Source organism: Panulirus ornatus, chromosome 25 (genome assembly GCF_036320965.1).
Source record: "Panulirus ornatus isolate Po-2019 chromosome 25, ASM3632096v1, whole genome shotgun sequence".
Taxonomy (NCBI): Eukaryota; Metazoa; Arthropoda; class Malacostraca; order Decapoda; family Palinuridae; genus Panulirus; species Panulirus ornatus.
Window position 1 is genome coordinate 13,783,050 of NC_092248.1, and position 20,009 is coordinate 13,803,058.

General features: G+C 44.3%; 2 protein-coding genes across 2 annotated transcripts; one reads left to right on the forward strand and one right to left on the reverse strand.

Annotated features, from left to right (window-relative positions):
* Positions 1–618: 618 nt before the first annotated feature.
* LOC139757289 (uncharacterized) lies at positions 619–4,094 on the reverse strand. Its single transcript, XM_071677658.1, has 4 exons — positions 3,938–4,094; positions 3,422–3,560; positions 2,304–2,420; positions 619–1,198 (listed from the first exon to the last, which is right to left on the reverse strand). The coding sequence occupies exons 1-4, from the start codon at positions 3,988–3,990 to the stop codon at positions 1,088–1,090; spliced, it is 420 nt and encodes a 139-aa protein (XP_071533759.1). The 5' UTR covers positions 3,991–4,094; the 3' UTR covers positions 619–1,087.
* A 2,102-nt stretch (positions 4,095–6,196) lies between these two features.
* LOC139757291 (uncharacterized) lies at positions 6,197–10,618 on the forward strand. The gene is made up of 4 exons (XM_071677660.1): positions 6,197–6,301; positions 7,375–7,513; positions 8,071–8,187; positions 9,346–10,618. Exons 1-4 carry the CDS (start codon positions 6,210–6,212, stop codon positions 9,454–9,456), a joined length of 459 nt encoding a protein of 152 aa, XP_071533761.1. The 5' UTR covers positions 6,197–6,209; the 3' UTR covers positions 9,457–10,618.
* Positions 10,619–20,009: the final 9,391 nt, after the last annotated feature.

The following is a 20,009-nucleotide window of genomic DNA, read 5'->3' on the forward strand; positions in this document are numbered from 1 at the left end:
AAATAATTCTTAGATTTTCTCGAGGAAGATTACTGCCACTCTCAAGGCGACGCTTAGCAGAGGATACTCCTGAAACGGAGGTATATTGTTTATATTCTCTCTTCTTGTAAGACTACCCCCTGTAATCCGTGATTCAACCATTCGTGTTATGAAGTTTTCCACTCCGGCCAAAATCATTACAAATATGTTGTTTGTGACACAAAGTTTTCTCTAAGGGGTGTGTGACAGCCTCCCCCATTTTCTTCTAACTGGCCTTTCTTGCCTTTTGGCCAAGAGTATTCCTATATTCTTTTCTTTCAACTTTCCTTCATCTTGCCATCCCCACAACAATATAGCTGCCTTTCCTACAGACCAATCTTTTTGGCACTCTGTTCTCTTCTAACTCCACTTTGGAGAACCCTTATATTCTCTCATCCCCTGAAGCATCTTTACTAGTCCTACAACCATTCTTAATAATCTCTTGTACAGTCCAAAAAGTTCTCTCTCTAGACGCAAGCAAGGCGTATACCCAGAGGTGGAGTGTGGAGGGTGACCCACATGGGGAGCCACTGTGGAGTGTGGAGAGGAACCAGAAGGCAGTTTACAGAGAACTCATCCAAGAGAAGGAAACACTGATGATAATGTTGGTAATGTGTTTAATAGGAAGACTGAGGTATGACCCAGGACAACCTCACGACCTGTACACTAGAGGTGTACTCTGTACTTCCTGATGATGGCGTTCATCACCAGTGATTCTGGCGCTGATAACCATCAGCTTCATTGATAGTGGCGTTGATAATCATGAGCATCAATGATAGTGGCGTCGATAACCATCATTGCTAGTGAAGACGGCGTCCACAGCCTCCATCATCAGTGATGAGAGTCCTGCTGTAGTGAATATGGAAGATGTTTACCCCCATCCCTTGTCTATGGAGGCGTGGAGCTGGTGTTTATAGTGCCATGGGGAATAACCTTAAAGGGTGTGGGACAGGTCTCTGAAATAGTCGGACAGGTGTCTAAAGAAGCGTGGGACAAATCTTTAAAGGGGTATGGGACAAGTCTCTACGGGGAAGTGGGGCAAGTGTCTATGTGAGCATAGAACAGGAGCCTACTTGGAGATGCAGTGAACATGTTCACCCAAGTTACAGCACAACATCTGCTGCGAGTCGAGGCCGGTGTATTCCCAGGGTCCTCCACACAGCTGGTAGTAGCCATGCACCTGTGGTATGGTGACATAAGATGCTCAGAAACTGTACTATACTAGTGTAAGCATCACAAGCTGTTTACAAAGTTAACTGTCTATTACTGATCTTGATATGATCAACGCTGATCACTTGTTTCTGTTGTATTGTTCACAAAACAAATCCAGACCAATTTTCCCTTCTGTCATCATGTTTGCTAAACGTCCAACTTACTTCCTTTTCAATCCCTACAACTGCAGCCCAGCCAAGGAACCATTGCAACTCCTACGGTAAAATGTCCAATAACTATCCCTGAACAAAACACTCAGGGTCTTTTACTTTGGCTTATTTTCTTCTCAGTTATCAGAGATTCAGGGATGCGCACTACACCATATGACCTTCCTGCAGTACCTCAGGGTTGTACACTAAGACACATGACCTTCCTACAGTACCTCAGGGTTATACACTAAGACACATGACCTTCCTACAGTAGCTCAGGGTTGTACACTACACCATATGATCTTTCTAGGATATGTAAATGATATGGCTAGATGTTATTTCTGTCTTGACGACGTGGCATGGCCTAATTTGTATATGTCACAGGCTCAAGTTTGAAGTACGAGTCGCCATCGAAGCCAGACAATAAACATAACTCAGAAAACGGGCAAATGAACAGAAAATAGGGAAATTAATGGTGTAGAACCTCTTCGAGAGATAGAAAACCTCTGTAGTAGGTGTATGTTAAGACATAGGAAGAAAAGGAGTTTAGCAGTACACGGAAAGAAACGCATCACAACTGACCACCTTTCAAAAGCCACTGACTATACAATGGCTTGCCCTACTTTATGTCAGAAAAAGGCAACCAGTCAACTCTCGAAAAACACTTATTTAACGGCACTCAAATCTGTCCCAGACAGGTTGTTGCTAACACTACAAACACATGCAACGCGACACTACAGATCCAGGAATCCCCGCGTCATGGTGAGGAGGATACCCGCTCTGGTCACCAACTACGCCAGCATACTGACACACCAACATGACAGGACCAAGTGGTGCACACCATCACCACTTGACACACCAACATGACAGGACCAAGTGGTGCACACCATCACCACTTGACACACCAACTCTTGCCTAACTTACCTGAGAGTTGTGCATGAAGAAGAAGAAGTAAGAGTACAACTTTTTGCAGATGTATGAACCGACTGTCTCTCCATCAACGGTGGACCAGAGGTCCAAGTTGTTGGTCATTTCGCTGATCTGTTGGATGGTAGAAGCCCAAGGTAAGTAACACCCTCCATACAACCTCCACATGAAGCACAGGGAACCTAATGTGTTCATCATCTTGTGGGTATCATCTATGTGTCATCTCTGGTCGACGCTCCTGAAGGATGTAAGGCTTCTCCAGCTTCATGTGGAACTCAACAAACATCAACTTGGCAGACTTGGGTCAACATCGCCACAAGTTATCCACAGGATGCTGTGTCATATAGTGTAAAATGGGGCTGGGAACCCAAATAGAATGCTTGATTCCAGGCGGGATCAAGTATTGAACCAAACATAATAGTCATATTGCCCACACTGCAGGTGGCCTGCTGACCAGAGACCAAGTGGCCTGCTGACCAGAGAGCAGGTGGTCTGCTGACCAGGGAGCAGGTGGTCTGCTGACCAGGGAGCAGGTGGTCTGCTGACCAGGGAGCAGGTGGTCTGCTGACCAGGGTGCAGGTGGTCTGCTGACCAGAGTGCAGGTGGTCTGCTGACCAGGGAGCAGGTGGTCTGCTGACCAGGGAGCAGGTGGTCTGCTGACCAGAGTGCAGGTGGTCTGCTGACCAGGGAGCAGGTGGTATGCTGACCAGGGAGCAGATGGTCTGCTGACCAGAGTGCAAATGGTCTGCTGACCAGAGTGCAGGCGGTCTGCTGACCAGGGAGCAGGTGGTCTGCTGACCAGGGAGCAGATGGTCTGCTAACCAGGGAGCAGGTGTTCTGCTGACCAGGGGGCAGATGGTCTGCTGACCAAGGAGCAGGTGATCTGCTGACCAGGGAGCACATGGTCTGCTGACCAGAGTGCAAATGGTCTGCTGACCAGAGTGCAGGTGGTCTGCTGACCAGGGAGCAGGTGGTCTGCTGACCAGGGAGCAGGTGGTCTGCTGAGCCTGTTTAAAGGTAACAGTCAAGTGTCAAGTTTGAAGAGACTGTGAGGAAGAGATGTGTACCCTCCCTTAACCCAACCCGTCCGTGCCTTCCCCCGTGTGGCCACCTACCTCCTTGGTACACCTGTTCTGGCACCCACTGTGATCATTACAGTCGGTGACGTTGACCTCTGGCAGCTGGAAGACCATGATCTCCGAGTGACGGGAAGACACAAACATTGCACAACGGCACCATCCCGGCTCCTCTGTTCTGTAAGACAAGAGAACTGAACTTAGCATATACCACGTTTGTATAGTGCAGTGTTAGGGGTGACAGCTGGATTATACAGTGTTAGCAGGAGTCGCAACAGCTAGGTTCTATAGTGTACTGAGAGTGGTGAGAACTGGGTTGTATACTGTAATGGAGGCATGGACAGATGGGTTGTGGTATGAAGTGGGAGTGATGCCACCTGAGTTATATATCAGTGGGCTGGACTTGCTCATACATACAGATCAAAACACTTCCTAGTGTGGATGGTTAGAAGCATGGGGAGAGAGGAAGGGGGGGGGGGTTTAAATCCCTCTAAACACCTCCTGAATGTGCCACTGGGAGTGTATGTTACACCTGGCTGCCGGCTGAGGACCAACCTGACGTAGGCCGCCCCTGCGAGGATGGCCACAGCAAGGAGGAAGTACTTCATTTTGCTGCTGCTGTTGCGGCAACTAGACAGCTCCAGGGTGGACGGTTGCGTCCGGGTCTTTATGAAGCAGCACAGACTTATCCAGCCCCCTCCCCACTCCACCTTACGTCACCGGCCAGGGCGGTGAGTGTCCTTCACCCTACCTACATCTGACGCAGCGGCAGTGCTCACACGGGTAGAGGTCGACCCTCCTCCCTCTCATCACAAGAGGACTGTTGTTATGTCACCATCGACGCAATACTCCAATTCCGACAAATGACGCGTCGAGTGCATTTCTAAGTCTGTCCCGAGTCGTAATTTTAACTTTTATATTTTTCATTTTTCACAGGAAAGGTTTGTGCCATATTAATACCTGCTTCTCAAAGAGGCGAATGATAAACAGCACACACTCGATCCCAGACTTTACCGTCACAATCAGAGCAGAACTAACATAGAGGTAAATATGTAGATTAACAAAGTCCAGGTCTTGATCGTTTTTATCCACGAGTAATCATAAACGTCAATTTCACCATAAACGTCATATATGAAATTGCCAAACAGTTAACCTACATTTTCAAGAAAACAATCGCCAGTACAGCAGCCAGCTATAGTAGAGGAGCCGGCTAGCAGTAGGGCAGCCAGCTACCAGTAAAGCAGCCAGCTACAGTAGAGCAGCCACCCACGAGAAGAGCAGCCACCAACCAGTAGAGCTGCCATCTATCAACAGAGCAGCCATCAACCAGTACAGCAGCCATCTACCAGTACAGCAGCCACTACGAGAAGAGCAGCCCGCTACCAGTAGAGCATCCAGCTACCATTGGAGTAGCCACCGACCAGTAGAGCAGCCATCTACCAGCAGAGCAGCCAGGTACAATAGAGCATCAATCTACCAGTCGAGGAGCCAGCTACAGCAGAGGAGCCAGCTACAGCAGAGGAGCCAGCTACCAGTAGAGGAACCAGCTACCAATAGAGCAGCCATACCAGTAGAGCAGCCAGCTACCAGGAGGGCAGCCAGCTACCAGTAGAGCAGCCAGCTACCAATAAAGCGCCATACCAGTAGAGCAGTCACCTACCAGTAGAGCTGCCAGTTCCCGGTAGAGCCGCCGGCAACAAAGACGATTCCCAGAGTCTCAGCGATATTGTACTTATAATTATCATTCTTGCCACATGCAAATGTACTAATTTTTATTTTTCTCCATACGACAGTAACTTGTAAGATTAACACAACGTACCACTGGTGGTACATGTACCATCTGGATGGCTCTTTCGTACCACTAGTGGTACATTTAAGTACCACTAGTTGTAAACATACCATCTGGATAGTTTCTACGTACCAATAGTGGTACGTACCGTCTGGATGGCTTTTACGTGCGACTTATGGTACACGTACATTCTGGATGGCTCCCACATTATCCCTTGTGATAAACGTAACATCTGGATGGCTCTTACGTACCACTGGTGATACACGTACCATCTGGATGACTATCACGTATCACGTGATACACGTACCATCTGGTTGGATGTTACGTATCACTGGTGATACACACCATCTAGATGGCTCTCACATACCCCTTGAGATGTATCATATGGATGGCTCTCACGCATCCCTTGTGGTACACTCAACACCATCTGGGAACCACAAATCATTTGGCGTACAAAAGAGTAAATCTAACTAAGACTTACATTAGAATAAGGAGTCTTCCACCCTTTAATGCTAGATAGTGTCTGACTGGATAAGTTGGGTGTCACTCAAGCAAATGTAAACAAACTTGCGCATGCGCGTTAGATTTATTTATTACATGAAACGTTTTCTTTGATGAGACTGTCAAGTTCTGGGGTAACTTACCCACAACAGAACTTGAAAGCAACGTCATAAACTCGTTTACAAATACACTTGACGAATACGTTTCCTCAAGTTTCCGAGTTTCGTTAATGGTGTAACTGCAATTACAAGTTTAAGAAACATTTCTCCTTCAATCCATCTATATTCTTTTCTATAGTTTCCCCACAAAGCTCTCCATCTCTCACCTCGATAGCGTCGGCGTTAGTCTAACAAGTATTCTCTGGTCTGCTGCAAGACAACTTGTACACCAGATCCCAAATGCTAGGGTGGTCCACCCCGTCTCTGTTGCTACGTACTAAGGCTTACGTAAGTAAGGCACCCCTCAGGCATAGGTCAAGGCTCCCCCCACCTATATATACCATACACGTATACACACACATATCTCACACACTACCTCATGAGTCTCTCCGGTGATGTGTGCTTACCACACAACATGAAGTGGTTTCTCGTGATTCTTTTGGTCACCCTATTAGGTGTGACCTTCGTCAGGTGAGTGCCAAAGATCGTACACGAGAAGGAAATCAAAGTTAAAGGACAGACGTTAGACATTGGCCTATGGCAAAAGTTCACATGGCCACTGCCCAGGTGAACTTAGAGTTAAGATTTGTTATTCAGAATGAAAGTGTTAGATAAAACTAGAAGTACTAACATGAACTTGCATAACCTACGCTTCACCAAGCTATTTCTTGATGGACCAGTACAGTTTATGGAAGATCGGACTACCTCCTGTTGGACCGATACAGTTTATGGAAGACTGTACTGCCTCCAGATGGACCGGTACAATTTAGTGAAAGTCATACTATCTTCTGATGGACGGGTAAAGTTTCCTGAAAGACGTACTGCCTCCTGGTGAATCAGAACATTTTGTTCAAGATGGTACTGCCTCCCAGTGGGCTGGTACAGTTGTCTACAGATTTGACTACCTCTCTATACCCCCCCACCCCCCTCACTCTTCCACCCATCTAGAGTAACATAAGTATCACAGGCAATCAGGATAAATGTTTTCACTGGTCCACAACCCTTCTGGTCTAGGAGAACTGGCCCGGGCCACTCACCCTCCTGGTCGTGGACTCGCGACACCGTACAAATGTCCACAAGTGGATAGCCACTGAAGTCCTTGAGGACGACGGTACGATGGTCTTGTCTTTGACCTAAACGTTAAGTTAAGGGTGAGGTCAAAGCGTCGTATCCATGGGTCGTGCCGTCGTGGTCAAGGATCCTACCACCTTCGTAATGAATCGAGGTTATCATTTTGATAACATTAAAGAGTAACAAAACAACAAACATGATCAAGTAGAAGTGTGTCAAGAATCTGGATGGTTCCTCTAGTGAAGGCAAACTCCTGTAGAACAGGGGCGGAAGGTGTATTTGGTGGAGCTATTCGTGGTCCCGATGACCTTTCTGATCATAGGACCGCTGTGTGAATCTCACTTTCTCTTCTCTTAGGATCGAACTCTTGTTTTCTAACCCAGAACATATTGTCGAGGCCATCATGAGGCCCAGCAAACCTTGGGTGTACAGTTACTGAACCATTTGTCTTCCCTCCTGATGGTGTCTGGCAGCGGGCTGGACGAACCATGGTGCCGCTGTGGCCTCTTTGTGTCCTCACGGTACTCAGAGATCATGGTCTACGAGATGCCAGAGATCCCCATCGTCAGCTGTACAGAGCACGATATCTGCCGGGGAATGTGCCGCAATGAGGTAAGCTCCTGGTCTGGGTAGAAAAGCCACAAATCTTCACAGGGTGTCAGTTCATATTCATTGCTCAAGAATCATGTGATGTACACGCGTCCCAGAGTCTACATTTCTGTAAGACGTAACATAGGTTTTGGGCAAGAAGAACCGCACATCCTCGCCAGGTGTGGGTGTACAGTTAAGTAGGACTCATGTAACTTTCACAAGTCTCTCGTAACATCCAATACTTATTCATGACTGAGGAATGTTCGCCATTTCCTCGTGTATGTTGACATGCGACAACCCCAAGTGAAGTGTGTGACGGTTTGTGAAGTCTAGGTCGTGGAAAGTGACAAGGAGGGGCTGATGCGGGTGTGGTGGAAGTCGTCTTCTGTATTACTACTTTCTGAAAAAGGTAAGAAAAGAAGCCAATGAGGATATTCCCCGATGGCATAGCTGTGTTCCAAGCGTTACCTGATTAAGGCGGTAAAGCCCATTTGATATAAAACAAAACTATGAATGATATTGATTATTTGCTCTTGTGTGACAATACATCATTAACCCATGGTTGTTTGTGAGGTCAGCTATGTGAGTATACGGATGACCTGAACCTGTGGGCTATGGTGGGTAACGAGACGGTTGGCCAGTACGTCTGTACAGGGCTCTACGGCAACTACTACTACTTCATACACAACAGATACGTAAGGAAACTCATTTCTGATACCAGTCTTATACTACCACGTGTAATGCATGTCTGTACTAACACATACACTACATGTCTGTGGCATCACATTTACTAATCTGTGCACAATCATCTGTGCCACATATCTGCAGTATCACATGTGCTGTATGTCTGTGCTACCAAAGGTACTACACCACTGTATGACCACCTGTTTTCCAAGTCTATATTACCCTGAGTGCTACATGTCTACCTTAGCACAACTCTGGCAGGCTCCAGTCTTATAAACTTTCATTGTTCACCATAGTATTAGTAATAATGATAATAATATCAATAATATTAACGATAATAATAATCATAATAATAATAATAATAATGATAATAATATTAATAATAATAATAATAATAATAATAATAATAATAATGATAATAATAATGATAATAATTATGATAATAATGATAATGATAATAATAATAATAATAAAATAATAATAATAATAATAATAATAATAATAATAATAATAATAATGATAATGATAATTTGGGTAAGAAAGAGGTGTAGTAATAAGAAGAGTATGGTTGAGAGACGAAGAGGGTCTGCTGAAATGGTTTGGACATATGGAGAGAATGAGTGGAGGGGACAAGGAAAAGGAGACCAAATTGGAGAAGGAAGGATGAAGTGAACAAGATCAGAGTGCTCAGGGCCTGAACATGCAGGAAGGTGGAAGAGTAATGTGGTATAAAGGGGGCGAAGTGCTATAGTAGTAGTACTATTAGAAGTAGTTGTACTGGTAATAGTAGTAGCAGCAGTAGTAGTAGCAGTAGTAGTAGTAGTAGTGGTAGTAGTAGTTGTTGTAGTGGTAATAGTAGTAGTGGTAATAGTAGTAGTAGTAATAGCAGTAGCAGCAGTACTTTTGGAAGTTTGCTGTGATGTTAAGATCAGAAGCAGTAGTAATACACCAGCAGTAGTAGTTGTTGCTGCAGTAACGGTTTTGACAAGTAGCAGCAGCTGCCATTGTCGCATTTGATTGAGGAATCAGGAGCAGTAACATACACTCTTACAGTGAATCTGTATCATATGATAATTGTACATGTGTAGCCAGTACAAGGAGAGTTTCGTCCTATGAGCGCATTAATAGATGCGACCATTAAGCTGTGGACCCTTGCCTCCTAAACGCAGGTACATGCCTACTACGAGTTGTGTGGTGGGCCGTGGGAGTACGCTGACCTAACTTCCCAACAGATGCTGTGTTGCAACCGAGGCGAGCATGAACACTGCATCTCTAAGTAGACTAAACTATCCTGTGACGTGAGCTCACAGCAGAAACACTGCATTTCTGAGTGGGGCCAACTTTTTTAAGAAGTGAGGACAGAGCACGAACACTCCATCTCTTAGAAGGTCTCAGCTGTCCTGTGAGGAGGCCACGCAAGAATGGATTCCCAATCAACGGTCGAGTGAGCGTATGACGGCAACAAACCTTTGTCGTTTAAACCACTTAATTCCTCGAGCACGACGGCATGACTCTTAAACGCGGTTGTACGATGGTACGATCTTGTTCATGGTAGCATAACCAAGGGTCGTACCGTTGTTCTCAAGGATTATGCCCTCATGCTCAAGAGATTAAGTAACTCCAGTCACCTAGTGTTACAGCTAGTATAATTCACTCGATCATTCTTTCACCATTGACCTTAATATTGTTACTGTTTGATAAAGTTAAAGGAATGTTTGATAACCGAGCAAGGCGAGATGGGCTGCTTAGGCTATTATACAGCCACTTATCTGGGGCTGAGAGAGCAGAACACCTTCGGCGTCCATATTTTACTGTCCTGACCATATAGCCAGTACTTTTTCCTATGTCATAATCTTAAGATATCTTCAATACATGCAAAATTTGATAATCATTTCATTGAAAATAATCCCAGCAGAGTGTAAAACATATGATGACTTTCTGAAATTCATCCCTAAATTTTGTTACATTATTGTTTACTAGTTTCGGCAGTTGGTTCTTGTGAAATGCAAGTGTGTGGAAGTTGAGATGAACTATTAGAAGAGAGTTACATTTCACTTTAAAAACGACATTGAGATCTGTTAACAAGAGTAAATTATATGTACAAACGTATTGTCGCAGAGAATATCTGATAGGCTCTTGGAAACTGCTATTATTGTCTGGTGGGTTACACTGTGACACGACATAGGGTACGCACATTCCCTCAACTCCTCCGATGCAGCAGCAGACCAGCTGATACTGCCCGAGGTACTTACTGTGGACGCAGTGGATTATACAAAAACGTGAAAACGTTACTAGCGTCTAGTACACTAAGTAACAAGGAAGTCGTGCCATTACTTGTAACCCGTGGGCAGGGATACTACCAAAACTTGATGCAAAACATTGTCAACTGTGCTTACATTAGTCATTAAAAATATCCAAAATATATGATTATATTATATTTTTTATCATTGTATCTTTTGAATTTCTTGGATTGTCGTGAGTTTACCCATATATCTTTCTGCCATAGCGTACATTGTAGGAGACGAGATATCCAGTCACAATATCCAATCTCTTCATAAGAAAAATGAAAGATTTTTGCAGATCGACTATTTGATGTATTTTCTATCTTCCATTGTAATTGTTTCCTAAAACTACTTTATACATCGGTTTCTATATGTACCAAAGTGCTATAAAAATCATATCTGCAACATACTGCATATACTGATTCCTCGAAGAAAATATTAACTGAACATTTGATGCATAGAACATGCAATAATTTGTAGATATGTAACAAAAGAGCATTGACTTATCTTCTCTCATGCACTACTCGATAAACTCTACCCAGAAGATCGCCTAAACCATTGAATTGTTTCACGGTTTCTTCGAAACCTTAATTATCATTATTATTACTTATCATTATCATTGAACTACAGGACCCCTTCTCCAGGGATCCCTGCTGGGTTTTTTTTTTTTTTTTCCTTTCATTTTAGCTGAGACGACAAGGGCAACTAAGGCCCAAATCTAGGTCATTACATTTACACTGGAGAGAGAGAGAGAGAGAGGGGGGGGGGCTGGAAATTCTCCCCTCCCGTATTCAATTTTCCAAAAGAGGGAACAGAGAAGGGGGCCAAGAGAGGACATTCCCTCTAAGGCTCAGTCCTCTGCTATTAACGCTACCTCGCTAACGTGGGAAATGACGAATATGTATGTTCAGGCCCCAATCGCTCAAAATCTTTTTCACTCCATCTTTCCACCTCCAATTTGGTCTCCCACTTCTCCTCGTTCCCTCCACCTCTGACACATATATCTTCTTTGTCAATCTTTCCTCACTCATTCTCTCCATGTGACCAGACCATTTCAAAACACCCTCTTCTGTTCTCTCAACCACACTCTTTTTGTTACCACAAATCTCTCTTACCCTTTCATTACTTACTCGATCAAACCACCTCACACCACATATTGTCCTCAAACATCTCATTTCCAACACATCCACCCTCCTCCACACAACCCTATCTATAGCCCACGCCTCGCAACCATATAACATTGTTGGAACCACTATTCCTTCAAACATGCCCATTTTTGCTTTCCGAGATAATGTTCTCGCCTTCCACACATTTTTCAACGCTCCCAGAACTTTCGCCCACTGTGACTCACTTCGCTTCCATGGTTCCATCCGCTGCAAAATCCACTCCCAGATATCTAGAACACTTCACTTCCTCTAGTTTTTCTCCATTCAAACTCACCTCCCAATTGACTTGTCCCTCAACCCAACTGTACCTAATAACCTTGCTCTTATTCACATTTACTCTCTGCTGTCTTCTTTCACACACTTCACCAAACTCAGTCACCAGCTTCTGCAGTTTCTCACCTGAATCAGCCACCAGCGCTGTATCATCAGCACACAACAACTGACTCACTTCCCAAACCCTCTAATCCACAACAGACTGCATACTTGCCCCTCTATCCAAAACTCTTGCATTCACCTCCCTGACAACCCCATCCATAAAGAAATTAAACAACCATGGAGACATCACGCACTCCTGCCGCAAACTGACATTCACTGAGAACCAATCACTTTCCTCTCTTCCTACTCGTACACATGCCTTACATCCTTGATAAAAACTTTTCACTGCTTCTAGCAACTTGCCTCCCACACCATATATTCTTAATACCTTCGACAGAGCATCTCTATCATCTCTTATCATATGCCTTCTCCAGATCCATAAATGCTACATACAAATCCATTTGTTTTTCTATTTCTCACATTCTTCAAAGCAAACACCTGATTCACACATTCTCTACCACTTCTGAAACCACACTGCTCTTCCCCAATCTGATGCTCTGTACATGGCTTCACCCTCTCAATCAATACCCTCCTATATAATTTCCCAGGAATACTCAACAAACTTATACCTCTGTAATTTGAGCACTCACTCTTATCCCCTTTACCTTTGTACAATGGCACTATATATATATATATATATATATATATATATATATATATATATATTTTTTTTTTTTTTTTTTTTTTGCTTTGTCGCTGTCTCCCGCGTTTGCGAGGTAGCGCAAGGAAACAGACGAAAGAAATGGCCCAACCCACCCCCATACACATGTATATACATACGTCCACACACGCAGATATACATACCTACACAGCTTTCCATGGTTTACCCCAGACGCTTCACATGCCCTGATTCAATCCACTGACAGCACGTCAACCCCGGTATACCACATCGCTCCAATTCACTCTATTCCTTGCCCTCCTTTCACCCTCCTGAATGTTCAGGCCCTGATCACACAAAATCTTTTTCACTCCATCTTTCCACCTCCAATTTGGTCTCCCTCTTCTCCTCGTTCCCTCCACCTCCGACACATATATCCTCTTGGTCAATCTTTCCTCACTCATTCTCTCCATGTGCCCAAACCATTTCAAAACACCCTCTTCTGCTCTCTCAACCACGCTCTTTTTATTTCCACACATCTCTCTTACCCTTACGTTACTTACTCGATCAAACCACCTCACACCACACATTGTCCTCAAACATCTCATTTCCAGCACATCCATCCTCCTGCACACAACTCTATCCATAGCCCACGCCTCGCAACCATACAACATTGTTGGAACCACTATTCCCTCAAACATACCCATTTTTGCTTTCCGAGATAATGTTCTCGACTTCCACACATTCTTCAAGGCTCCCAGAATTTTCGCCCCCTCCCCCACCCTATGATCCACTTCCGCTTCCATGGTTCCATCCGCTGCCAGATCCACTCCCAGATATCTAAAACACTTCACTTCCTCCAGTTTTTCTCCATTCAAACTCACCTCCCAATTGACTTGACCCTCAACCCTACTGTACCTAATAACCTTGCTCTTATTCACATTTACTCTTAACTTTCTTCTTCCACACACTTTACCAAACTCAGTCACCAGCTTCTGCAGTTTCTCACATGAATCAGCCACCAGCGCTGTATCATCAGCGAACAACAACTGACTCACTTCCCAAGCTCTCTCATCCCCAACAGACTTCATACTTGCGCCTCTTTCCAAAACTCTTGCATTCACCTCCCTAACAACCCCATCCATAAACAAATTAAACAACCATGGAGACATCACACACCCCTGCCGCAAACCTACATTCACTGAGAACCAATCACTTTCCTCTCTTCCTACACATACACATGCCTTACATCCTCGATAAAAACTTTTCACTGCTTCTAACAACTTGCCTCCCACACCATATATTCTTAATACCTTCCACAGAGCATCTCTATCAACTCTATCATATGCCTTCTCCAGATCCATAAATGCTACATACAAATCCATATATATATATGGATTGAAGCAGGGCATGTGAAGCGTCTGGGGTAAACCATGGAAAGCTGTGTAGGTATGTATATTTGCGTGTGTGGACGTATGTATATACATGTGTATGGGGGGGGGGGGGCCATTTCTTTCGTCTGTTTCCCTGCGCTACCTCGCAAACGCGGGAGACAGCGACAAAGTATAATAATATAATATATATATATATATATATATATATATATGTGATTGTCCAAAACATGTTTTGGACAATTTACCAAATGGCGTCCTAGCTTCGTCTCTTCGATGTATATCAACTGACTGTTATATTTCTCTCTTGTGTCTCCCCTGATGATGTGATTATTACACGAAAGTGCACTTGGGAACTTTTCGTGTTTCATTTTCCCCGTGGACTCATAGGAATATCTTGATCACACATGAGAAGCGTGGGAGGTGGGTTGATTAGAAAGGGTAGTGAGTGGTGGGATGAAGTAAGATTATTAGTGAATGAGAAGAGAGAGGCATTTGGATGATTTTTGCAGGAAAAAAATGCAAATGAGTGGGAGAGGTATAAAAGAAAGAGGCAGGAGGTCAAGAGAAAGGTGCAAAAGGTGAAAAAGAGGGCAAATGAGAGTTGGGGTGAGAGAGTATCATTAAATTTTAGGGAAAATAAAAAGATGTTTTGGAAGGAGGTAAATAAAGTGTGTAAGACAAGGGAGCAAATGGGAACTTCAGTGAAGGGGGTTCATGGGGAGGTGATAACAAGTAGTGGTGATGTGAGAAGATGGAGTGAGTATTTTGAAGGTTTGTTGAATGTGTTTGATGATAGAGTGGCAGATATAGGGTGTTTTGGTTGTGGTGGTGTGCAAAGTGAGAGGGTTAGGGAAAATGATTTGGTAAATAGAGAAGAGGTAGTAAAAGAGTTGCAGAAGATGAAAGCCGGCAAGGCAGCAGATTTGGATGGTATTGCAGTGGAATTTATTAAAAAAGGGGGTGACTGTATTGCTGACTGGCTGGTAAGGTTATTTAATGTATGTATTGGTAAGGTTATTTAATGTATGTATGATTCATGGTGAGGTGCCTGAGGATTGGCGGAATGCTTGCATAGTGCCATTGTACAAAGGCAAAGGGGATAAGAGTGAGTGCTCAAATTAAAAAGGTATAGGGGTGATAGGGGTGAAAGAATACTTCCCACGTATTCCTTGCGTGTCGTAGAAAGCGACTAGAGGGGACGGGAGCGGGGGGCCAGAAATCCTCCCCTCCTTGTATTAACTTTCTAAAATGGGAAACAGAAGAAGGAGTCACGCGGGGAGTGCTCATCCACCTCGAAGGCTCAGAGTGGGGCGCCTAAATGTGTGTGGATGTAACCAAGATGTGAAAAAAGGAGAGATAGGTAGTATGTTTGAGGAAAGGAACCTGGATGTTTTGGCTCTGAGTGAAACGAAGCTCAAAGGTAAAGGGGAAGAGTGGTTTGGGAATGTCTGGGGAGTAAAGTCAGGGGTTAGTGAGAGGACAAGAGCAAGGGAAGGAGTAGCAATACTCCTGAAACAGGAGTTGTGGGAGTATGTGATAGAGTGTAAGAAAGTAAATTCTCGATTAATATGGGTAAAACTGAAAGTTGATGGAGAGAGGTGGGTGATTATTGGTGCATATGCACCTGGGCATGAGAAGAAAGATCAAGAGAGGCAAGTGTTTTGGGAGCAGCTGAATGAGTGTGTTAGTGGTTTTGATGCACGAGACCGGGTTATAGTGATGGGTGATTTGAATGCAAAGGTGAGTAATGTGGCAGTTGAGGGAATAATTGGTATACATGGGGTGTTCAGTGTTGTAAATGGAAATGGTGAAGAGCTTGTAGATTTATGTGCTGAAAAAGGACTGATGATTGGGAATACCTGGTTTAAAAAGCGAGATATACATAAGTATACTTATGTAAGTAGGAGAGATGGCCAGAGAGCGTTATTGGATTACGTGTTAATTGACAGGCGTGCGAAAGAGAGACTTTTGGATGTTAATGTGCTGAGAGGTGCAACTGGAGGGATGTCTGATCATTATCTTGTGGAGGCTAAGGTGAAGATTTGTATGGGTTTTCAGAAAAGAAGAGTGAATGTTGGGGTGAAGAGGGTGGTGAGAGTAAGTGAGCTTGAGAAGGAGACCTGTGTGAGGAAGTACCAGGAGAGACTGAGTACAGAATGGAAAAAGGTGAGAACAATGGAAGCAAGGGGAGTGGGGGAGGAATGGGATGTATTTAGGGAATCAGTGATGGATTGCGCAAAAGATGCTTGTGGCATGAGAAGAGTGGGAGGTGGGTTGATTAGAAAGGGTAGTGAGTGGTGGGATGAAGAAGTAAGAGTATTAGTGAAAGAGAAGAGAGAGGCATTTGGACAATTTTTGCAGGGAAAAAATGCAATTGAGTGGGAGATGTATAAAAGAAAGAGACAGGAGGTCAAGAGAAAGGTGCAAGAGGTGAAAAAAAGGGCAAATGAGAGTTGGGGTGAGAGAGTATCATTATATTTTAGGGAGAATAAAAAGATGTTCTGGAAGGAGGTAAATAAAGTGCGTAAGACAAGGAAGCAAATGGGAACTTCAGTGAAGGGCGCAAATGGGGAGGTGATAACAAGTAGTGGTGATGTGAGAAGGAGATGGAGTGAGTATTTTGAAGGTTTGTTGAATGTCTTTGATGATAGAGTGGCAGATATAGGGTGTTTTGGTCGAGGTGGTGTGCAAAGTGAGAGGGTTAGGGAAAATGATTTGGTAAACAGAGAAGAGGTAGTGAAAGCTTTGCGGAAGATGAAAGCCGGCAAGGCAGCAGGTTTGGATGGTATTGCAGTGGAATTTATTAAAAAAGGGAGTGACTGTATTGTTGACTGGTTGGTAAGGTTATTTAATGTATGTATGACTCATGGTGAGGTGCCTGAGGATTGGCGGAAAGCGTGCATAGTGCCATTGTACAAAGGCAAAGGGGATAAGAGTGAGTGCTCATATTACAGAGGTATAAGTTTGTTGAGTATTCCTGGTAAATTATATGGGAGGGTATTGATTGAGAGGGTGAAGGCATGTACAGAGCATCAGATTGGGGAAGAGCAGTGTGGTTTCAGAAGTGGTAGAGGATGTGTGGATCAGGTGTTTGCTTTGAAGAATGTATGTGAGAAATACTTAGAAAAGCAAATGGATTTGTATGTAGCATTTATGGATCTGGAGAAGGCATATGATAGAGTTGATGGAGATGCTCTGTGGAAGGTATTAAGAATATATGGTGTGGGAGGAAAGTTGTTAGAGGCAGTGAAAAGTTTTTATCGAGGATGTAAGGCATGTGTACGTGTAGGAAGAGAGGAAAGTGATTTGTTCTCAGTGAATGTAGGTTTGCGGCAGGGGTGTGTGATGTCTCCATGGTTGTTTAATTTGTTTATGGATGGGGTTGTTAGGGAGGTAAATGCAAGAGTTTTGGAAAGAGGGGCAAGTATGAAGTCTGTTGGGGATGAGAGAGCTTGGGAAGTGAGTCAGTTGTTGTTCGCTGATGATACAGCGCTGGTGGCTGATTCATGTGAGAAACTGCAGAAGCTGGTGACTGAGTTTGGTAAAGTGTGTGGAAGAAGAAAGTTAAGAGTAAATGTGAATAAGAGCAAGGTTATTAGGTACAGTAGGGTTGAGGGTCAAGTCAATTGGGAGGTGAGTTTGAATGGAGAAAAACTGGAGGAAGTGAAGTGTTTTAGATATCTGGGAGTGGATCTGGCAGCGGATGGAACCATGGAAACGGAAGTGGATCATAGGGTGGGGGAGGGGGCGAAAATTCTGGGGGCCTTGAAGAATGTGTGGAAGTCGAGAACATTATCTCGGAAAGCAAAAATGGGTATGTTTGAAGGAATAGTGGTTCCAACAATGTTGTATGGTTGCGGGGCGTGGGCTATGGATGGAGTTGTGCGCAGGAGGATGGATGTGCTGGAGGTGAGGTGTTTGAGGACAGTGTGTGGTGTGAGGTGGTTTGATCGAGTGAGTAACGTGAGGGTAAGAGAGATGTTTGGAAATAAAAGGAGCGTGGTTTGAGAGAGCGGAGGAGGGTGTTTTGGAGTGGTTTGGGCACATGGAGAGGATGAGTGAGGAAAGATTGACCAAGAGGATATGTGTGTCGGAGGTGGAGGGAGCAGGGAGAGGGGGGAGACCAAATTGGGGGTGGAAGGGTGGAGTGAAGGGGGTTTTGTGTGATCGGGGCCTGAACATGCGGGAGGGTGGGGGGGGCAGGGAATGGAGTGAATTGGAGCGATGTGGTATACCGGGGTTGACGTGCTGTCGGTGGATTGAATCAGGGCATGTGAGGCGTCTGGGGTAAACCATGGAAAGCTGTGTAGGTATGTATATTTGCGTGTGTGGACGTATGTATATACATGTGTATGGGGGGGGTTGGGCCATTTCTTTCGTCTGTTTCCTTGCGCTACCTCGCAAACGCGGGAGACAGCGACAAAGTATAAAAAAAAAAAAAAAATATATATATATATATATATATATATATATATATATATATATATATATATATATATATATATATAATATATATATATATATATATATATATATATGGAGAGAATGAGTGAGGAAAAATTGACAAAGAGGATATATATGTCAGAGGTGGAGGGAACAACAAAAGGTGGGAGACCAAATTGGAGGTGGAAGGATGGAGTGAAAATGATTTTGAGCGATTGGGGCCTGAACATGGAGGAAGGTGAGAGGCGTGCAAGGGATAAAGTGAATTGGAACGATGTGGTATACCAGGGTCGACGTGCTGTTAATGGACTGAACCAGGGCATGTGAAATGTCTGGGGTAAACCATGGAAAGGTCTGTGGGGCCTGGATGTGGATAGGGAGCTGTGGTTTCTGTGCCTTACACATGACAGCTAGAGACTGAGTGTAAACGAATGTAGCCACAAACAGGATTCAAACCAGTGCGCTCGACCCTGGACCGCCCATAGATGTGTTACGGTCAGGATCATTAACCGATACACCATAGAGGTCCATCAAAAAAGTATGCGTTCCAACATTTAGCAGGAAAAGGATGTATTCCATTGAAGTTGAAAGTTCTTCGATGACATTGTTCTCCGGTATATGCAACCTCACGCAAAGTGACTTTTAATCGACGACATGACCACAAGCAGGCGGAGTCCGGTAATGCTCTTTGGTACCTTCCTTTCCATCATTCAAAAGGCAAAGTTTCTTAATGAGTTATCTGGAGTATGTTATACTAGTTGTCTGGCTGGTTCAGGGGAGCCCTTCGCTCATCTTCATTGGTTTCGGGGACCTGGTGATCATCAGCAATGTTTAACGAGCCTATTATGATAATCTCCAGTGATTCAGGGAGACCTGGTGATCATCTCCATCAGTTAAGAGACCCTGATAGTAATCTTCATTGGATAATGAAGCTCTGATCATCATCTCAGTGGCTACGGAGCCCTGATGGTCTTCGTCTGTGACTGAGGGGCATTGACGGTCCCCTTCAAGGGTTGAGTGGGGCCTAATGATCATATTCAAAGGTTCAGAGAGCCCTGGTGATCTTCATTGATGCATGGGTCTCTAGTGGTCACCTTCAGTGATTCACACCATAATGGTCATTTTCTCTGATTCAGGGGACCATCATGGTCATCTCCATCGTTCAAAAGGCGCTGATGATCATCTTCAGTGGTTCATGGGGCACTGCATCACCTTCATTCTTTAAGAGGTACTGATAGTCATCTTCATTGGTTCAGGAGACCTAAGCTGATTATTCACTTTGTCTTTTATGTGTATGTAGTGAGACAGAGGTAGCCACAGGGATGATGTAATATCACGGCGCACCTGTAAGAGGAAATGAATTAGGGTATGATAGTAGGAGACATACTCAGGCAAAGTTAGCATATATGTATGCCTTACAGCCAGGGATGCGATGGTTTGACTGACTGCCTTGCGTGATCTTAGAGTATTTACGAGGCCGTTAGCTGCGAGTGTGTGGCCGTGACTGCCAGGTTCCTTGTCATGGGTTCCTGGGAATCACAGTGGACTGTTCACTAGAGGAAAACCAGACGTGAC